This window comes from Buceros rhinoceros, unplaced genomic scaffold (genome assembly GCF_000710305.1).
Source record: "Buceros rhinoceros silvestris isolate BGI_N320 unplaced genomic scaffold, ASM71030v1 scaffold24568, whole genome shotgun sequence".
Taxonomy (NCBI): domain Eukaryota; kingdom Metazoa; phylum Chordata; class Aves; order Bucerotiformes; family Bucerotidae; genus Buceros; species Buceros rhinoceros.
The window spans coordinates 1-291 of NW_010428948.1; the positions used below are offsets into that span (position 1 = coordinate 1).

General features: G+C 67.4%; 1 protein-coding gene across 1 annotated transcript in view; it reads right to left on the reverse strand.

The window, feature by feature from the left end:
- Positions 1 to 87: 87 nt before the first annotated feature.
- The window catches only part of ITGB4 (integrin, beta 4), a gene marked incomplete at both ends in the record, with an annotated part of 12,422 nt that continues 12,218 nt past the window's right edge, over positions 88 to 291 (reverse strand). Inside the window, one exon of the mRNA XM_010142482.1 lies at positions 88 to 291. Coding sequence (XP_010140784.1) covers positions 88 to 291 — 204 coding nt within the window.

Sequence of the window (291 nt, forward strand, 5' to 3'; positions counted from 1 at the left end):
AGCGGGGCTGGGGCTCTGTGCGCCACCGCGGGGTGCGGGTCCCACCTCTCCTGCCGCCATTCCCCGCCCCTGGCTGCCAGCCCCCACCTGGGTCGGCGATGGTCACCGTGGTCTGGGGGTACCGGCCGATCTTGGCGCCGTGCTTGGGGTGGAGGAGGTCGATGGCGAACTGCTTGAGCTGGCTGTTGTGTAGGAGCGTATCGATTTCGGTCAGCTCCAGCAGGGGGACCTGCACCTCCTTCCGGGTCTCCCCAGGCTGGAAGACCAGGTCACCCTCTGTGAAGATGTAGT